General features: G+C 44.9%; 1 protein-coding gene across 1 annotated transcript; it reads right to left on the bottom strand.

Annotated features, from left to right (window-relative positions):
- Positions 1–925: 925 nt before the first annotated feature.
- On the bottom strand, positions 926–5876 carry PIP4K (phosphatidylinositol 5-phosphate 4-kinase; the record flags this gene model as incomplete). Its single annotated transcript, XM_086535451.1, has 2 exons — positions 5091–5876; positions 926–974 (listed from the first exon to the last, which is right to left on the bottom strand). Coding segments are annotated over exons 1-2 (181 nt in total), but the record flags the coding sequence as incomplete, so codon positions are not given.
- Positions 5877–6716: the final 840 nt, after the last annotated feature.

Raw genomic sequence — 6716 nt, 5'->3', positions numbered from 1 at the left:
AGGAAGAGAGGCTATGCTAGAGGATCTTTCTAGGGGTTAGGGAAAGGAGAGAGGAGGATGAGGAAGAAAGGGAGATAGGGAGGTGAAGGGAGGGAAGGGGAGAGAAGAGAGGGGAGGGAGAGAACGAGGGGAGGGAGAGAGAGGTGAGGGTGGAGAGAGAGATGAGAGATGAGGAGATGAAGAGAGGAGAGAGAGAGCGGAGAGAAGACGGTGGAGAGAGAGAGAGAGAGAGAGAGAGAGAGAGAGAGAGAGAGAGAGAGAGAGAGAGAGAGGGGCACGTTGATGTGGCTCAACTCGCTGCTCTAGAACGAGTGAAATGGGATGAGAGAGAGGAAGAGAGGGAGGGGAAGAGAGGGAGAGGGGAGGGAAGGAAGGGAGGAGAGAGGACGAGTAAAGGTAGGGAAGGGAGGTCTGAGGGGAGGGAGGGGGAGGGAGTTGGGAAAAAGGGGGAGGGAGGGAGGGGAGGGCGAGAGAGATGAGAGAGAGAGAGGAGAGAGAGAGGAGAGAGGAGGAGAGACGATGAGATAGGAGAGAGGATGAGTGAGGAGAGAAGAGAGAGAGATTCAGCTCGCGGGAGGAGAGAGAGAGAAGAGGGGATCTCACGTTGGGATGATTGGGATACAAACTCGCTGCTCTAGAACGAGTGAAATGGGATGAGAGAGAGGAAGAGAGGGAGGGGAAGAGAGGGAGAGGGGAGGGAAGGAAGAGAGGAAGAGAGGGAGAGGGGAGGGAAGGAAGAGAGGAGAGAGGAGAAAGGGAGAAGGAGGGAGGGGGGGGAGAGAGGGGGAGGGAGGGAGGGAGAGAGAGAGAGAGAGAGAGAGAGAGAGAGAGAGAGAGAGAGATGTGGAGAGAGAAGATAACGGGGATGGAGAGGAGAAGAGAGGGAGAGAGAGAGAGATCGAGAGGAGAGGAGATAAAGAGGAGCGAGAGAGAGAGAGAGAGAGGGGCACGTTGATGTGGCTCAACTCGCTGCTCTAGAACGAGTGAAATGGAATGAGAGAGAGGAAGAGAGGGAGGGGAAGAGAGGGAGAGGGGAGGGAAGGAAGGGAGGAGAGAGGAGAAAGGGAGGGAGGGAGGGAGGGAGGGAGGGAGGGAGGGAGGGAGAGAGAGAGAGAGAGAGAGAGAGAGAGAGAGAGAGAGAGAGGAGGGGAGAGAGATGAGGAGCGAAGAGAAGAGAGAGAGAGAGAAGAGAGAGAGATAAGAGAGAGAAGAAGAGAGAGCGGAGAGAGCTATGTGAGGACGTAGTGTTCTGACAAACTCGCAGACAAGTTGCAAAGGGAATGAGAGAGAGGGGAAGAGAGGGGAGGGGAAAGTATGAGGGATGAACAGAGGGGGTAGTGGAAAAAAAAAAACGAAGGAGGGAGAATGGGAAGGACGGTATGTGAGGAAGAGAGGAGAAAGAAGTATGGGAGAGAGGGAGAAAATGGGAATGAGAGAAAGAGAAAGAGAGAGACGAGAGAACAGACAAAACATAAGAGAGAGTAGAGAACAAAGAGAGAGAGAATGGAAAAGAGAGATCGAGAGAGAGAGAGAGAGAGAGAGGGAAGAGAGAGAGAAGAGGAGAGAGAGGATGGATTGGCAGAGAGACGACGGTAGAGAGGAGGAGGGGGGAGGGAGGAGAGAGAGAGAGAGAGAGGGGGGGGGGGAAGGAGGAGGGTAAAGACCTACATAACATACACATGTAATTTTTAAATAACCTTTTATATCTGTAATCTTGAAAGAAATACAAAGTAGAAGAAATACAAAGTAAAAAAAATAATAATAAGTAATAATGATTTAAATCCTTACTCCTCAGAATAACTGAAAAAAAAGTCACATTCTTTACCAAATGTTGCTCTCACAGACAATCTAAATCCACCCTTGTAACCCCCTGCAATGCCTTGCAATTCTGTGGTTAATCCGATGTGTTTCCCGACCAATGACCATGTGGTTGACGTCCACATGTAATCCCTGCATTGCCTTGCAAATGTTTTACCTGAAGTATCTACAATTAATTTCAAATCCGAGCACACTTCCCACCGACCAACTGACCATGTGGTTGACGTCCCACATGCAACCCCCTACAACCGTCTGACTGACCGTGTGGTATCGATGGGTTTCTCTCAACCTCAACTGTTCACATACATACAGTGTAGATGATGCACGCTTCCTCCCCTGGACCCCACAATCTGGGTCCCCCTTTTTTTAAGGCGCTTCGTGCTACCTTGTGCTACTTCAGGGCATATTTCATGTGCAAAATCTTAAACCCCCTATTTAAGGCACTTCATGCAACATACCTTGTGAGAAATACCTCAAAAACCACCATCCTCGGCCTGAAATTCAAACACGGCTGTGTTTACGTATTTATGGCTAGCGACAAGCTGTGGACTGGAAACCCCAAATGAATTACCCGCATGCGCTGTTATGTTCTCTCGATAGATGGTGCAATATCCCCATTTTGTACAGATAAATTTTAGGGTGCCCTCTATTGAGTGGTCAATATTGGTCCTCGCTTCCTATCCTGGGGCTAGATTCATCAACACACTTACCGTGATAAATAAGCCAATAACTATAATTATCATGGTAAACAGACCGCATCAGTATTTATGAACAACTTACCACGGTAGATACAATGCTAAAAAAAAAAAATAAAAAAAAAAACAAAAAAAATAAAATTTACCAGTGGATGGAGAGAAGAAGCATGCACTGACAAAGAGGTTGTAATTTTTTTTTTTTTATTTATGGGTAGTCTTAGGGATTTTTGTTTCAAAATCTATTTAGGTTATGGCACTGGTAAGACTGGGTATTTATTTATAATTAAACATACAAGCTGACGAACTGGTAACTACAGCGACGGACTCTCATTCCTCCTCAGGCTTTATTCAGCAAAAAAATAAAATGAAAAAAAAAAAGAAACCAAAAATAAAAAAAAATAAAAATATAAATATCAACATTTAAGGCGACACTACGAGATAATTAGTTTGCATGTACACCTATTATGATCAGAATGATGGCCACCCCAAAACTGTTCATTTTCATATGAAATATAATGTCATGACTAAAATTATTTAAAAGAAGGAAAAAAATCAATTCACAGGAAATAATGAAGAGAAAGAATAATGTTTCACGAATTAGGAAGCTCGTCATAGGCCTACAATAATTTGAAATTAATAATGGAATTAATCATTTGGGGGGGGACGAATTCAAACAAAACATTTTATTTCATATCAATGAATAATTGAAAAAAAAAATAGTAAACAATTAAAAAAAAAACATAATAAAACACACAAAAAAAAAAAAAACAAAAAAAAAAAAAAAATTTTTTTTTTTATTTATTTTTTTTTAAAAAAAAAAAAATAAAAAAATGTTTATAAATATATAAATGTTATATAAATGTTATTTGATTCAGAAATTGGCGATTCATATGTTAGATTGAAGCAGCAACCGCGCCTATTGGAACTCTGGAAAAGGACAACGATAAATATTGAAGTAGCCTCCACGCCTATTGAACCTCTGGCAAAATAAAAGCTCGACAAATAATGAGCAGGACGATTTTGACTGGCAAATAGCTAGGGAGGTCTTTAAAGAACACAGATAATAATAATAATCAAACTAATTTATGTTTATTATCTTTTCTTCATAAATTGCCCTTCTTTATTTTTATCATACTATATTTATGTTGAAGAAAGTACAAACTGCACCTCACTGTTTGTTTGTTTTAGTGTTCACATTAATTTACATACAATTATTTAAAATCTTATTCATTTGAACGGTTTGAATGGCATTTCTTTACAGAAAACATTGATACAAATAACACCACCATTGCGTGGAGCCATTGTTTCTCTTCTTTTGACTGTAATCTACAAAAAAGAAAAATAGTATGTTTTTGAAAATCATTACACTATATATGATCCATATGATCATGCAATAGAATATGCCTTCTAGGAAATTAATTTATATAGAAATAATCTAACACAGAAGAAATCTTTATCGTTTCTTTCCTGAAACAAAAAAATCTCGCTCTTGGATCAGGTTTTATTTACATGTCACGGGATTGGTCAAAGAATCACGTAAGGCGCTCGCTGATTGGCGGAATCGAATTACGGTGATGAAGTTGATTTACCCTTACCTGGCAACTTATCATCACTTGATAAGTCCCACTTTGCCATGACTGGTAAACACGCTGGTAATTGACTGCTGGTAAATGCCTTATGTTAACCCATTCGCGCCGGATGACGTGCTGACATGTTTCATGGTTTTTGCATCAGACGCCAGTGACGAGATATCTGGGCAAGGCCAGCGCTCGGGGTGAGCGAGTGGGCAGCCCAGGCTCGCAGCTTGTGCACCCAAGAATCTTGTGCCGTTAGGCTTATGCGTTCAAAAACCCCAGCATTACGACCATACAAAGCCGGAATCGCCCCGGCGTGAATGGGTTATGAACCCAGCCCCTGAGGAATACATGAGAAGAAGTCTCAGTTGCTGTCATCATGGTGCAGTGTGAGGGTTATTCGCAGTGGCTCGCGGCATTCTCACCTACAGAACAAATTACGTATCATAAGTATCACAAAGTGCCCTGAGTAGGGTTGGTCCAGGGGGAGGCAAAGCCCTCCCTTGGCTAGGGCTAACTTGAAAACTGGGCAAAGTTAGGTAGGTAATTGGGTTAAGATTTTGCATACGGAATATGCCCTGAAGTAGGACGAGGTAGCACGAAGCGCCTTAAAAGAAGGGACCCAGATTGTGGGGTCCAGGGGAGGAAGCGTGCATCATCTCCACTGTATGTACGTGAGCAGTAGAGGTTGAGAGGAATCCGTCGATACCACCTTTATGGTATTTAGTAACGCAGTGTTATTTGGAAAATTTACCCCCTCCTGCAATCCCCTGCAATGCCTTGCAACAGACCGACTGACTGACCGTGTGGTTGACGCCCCACATGCAACCCTTGCAATGCCTTACAATCCCCTTACAATAGACTGAGCGACTGACCATGTGGGTTAACGCCCCACGTGCAACCCCTGAAATGCCTTGCGACCGACCGACCGACCGACTGGCCGTGTGGTTGACGCCCCACATGCAATGCCTAGCAACCCCGACTGAGAGACTGAGCGACTGACCGTGTGGTTGACGCCCCACATGAAGACCGAGAGGAAGGGCTCGTTGGCGCGGAACAGCTTGACCTTCTGGTGCTTGACCCGCAGCGCCTTCTGCTTGAGCTTGGAGGCGGCGGCGCTGGCTGCGGCGGCCATGGCTCCTGCTCCTCCTCAGAGGTCGTCCTCGGAGGTCGTCCTTAGGGGTCTCTCCTCCTCAGAGGTCCTCCTTGGAGGTCCTCCTCAGAGGTCGTCCTTAGGGGTCCTCCTCCTCAGAGGTCGTCCTCGGAGGTTGTCCTCAGAGGTCGTCCTCCACTGAGCTCGTCCTCGGAGGTCCTCCTCATCAGAGGTCGTCCTTAGGGGTCCTCCTCCTCAGAGGTCGTCCTTACAGGTCGTCCTCAGAGGTCGTCCTCCACTGAGCTCGTCCTCGGAGGTCCTCCTCATCAGAGGTCGTCAGAGTGAGCTAAAAGAGGGTCATGGTGGACGCGGTGGGCGTGAGGGCGTGTGGGCGTGTGGTGGGCGTGTGGAGAACAAAAACAACAACAACAAACAACAACAACAAGTTCTTCTCCTCCTCCTCGTCCGAGTAAGTTCTTCTTGTGCCTTGTTTCGTCTTGTCTTCTCCTCGGCGTCTTCCTGGCGCCTCCTCGGTGTTTTCCCCGGTGTTTTTGCGGTGTTTTTGCGGTGTTTTTGCGGTGTTTTTGGATCTTGTCTTGTTTCTTGTGTTGTTTTGCTCTGCCCTTCCTGTGCTATTGATGTATAGACGGAGGAACCGGGAGGTCGGAGGCGGCATAGGCAGAGGCGGAGGGAAGAGGATCGGGAAGAGGATTGGGAAGAGGATTTGGAAGAGGATTGGGAAAAGGTGGGAGGTGGAGGGAGGTGGAAGGTGGAGGGAGGTGGAAGGTGGAGGGAAGTGGAGGAGGTAAAGGTGGAGGGAGGAGGTAGAGGAGGAGGAAAAGGAGGTGGAGGAAGGAGAATCGGGAGGAGAGAGAGACAAAAGAGCATCGGATCAAAAGGGATTTGGCGGCGGAAAGAAGATCAGATCGGGAGGAAGGAGGATCGGGAGCAGGGAGAGACAAGAGAGCATCGTACAAAAGGAGATTCGGCGGCTAAAAGAGAATCGGATAGGGAGGAAGAAGGATCGGGAAGAGGAAGACACAAAAGAGCATCGGATGGAAGAGGATTTGGAGGCGAGGCGGGGGGGGGGGGGGGGGGAAGAAGGAGGAGGAGGAGGAGGAGGAGGAGGAAGGAATAAGAGGAATAAGAGGAGGAGGAATAACAGGAAGAGGAGTCATCGAAGAAAAGTCAAACATTTTCCTGAAATGTCCCTTTATGAGTTTTTTTTTTCTTTTTAATTATTTTTAATTTGACCATGGCAGCTTTCCCGCCTTAAATCCCGAGATAATTATATTGATATATTTAAATATATATATGTATATATATATGTATATATATGTACATATATATGTATATATATACATTATATAATAATAATACATACCCAAAATATATATATACGTATATATTTATATATATAATTTATATATTATTCATATAATCCTATCTCAAACATCTCAATCTATATAGTCTTAAATATATATCTTTCTATATATATAGATATAATTATATATATTCGCTGTAAATATATTTAAA

The sequence above is a fragment of the Penaeus japonicus genome, unplaced genomic scaffold (genome assembly GCF_977035675.1).
Source record: "Penaeus japonicus unplaced genomic scaffold, GWHDUDI00000001_assembly GWHDUDI00000670, whole genome shotgun sequence".
Classification (NCBI taxonomy): Eukaryota; Metazoa; Arthropoda; class Malacostraca; order Decapoda; family Penaeidae; genus Penaeus; species Penaeus japonicus.
The sequence above is the reverse complement of the archived record's forward strand: the minus strand, read 5'-3'. Positions and strand labels throughout refer to the sequence as shown.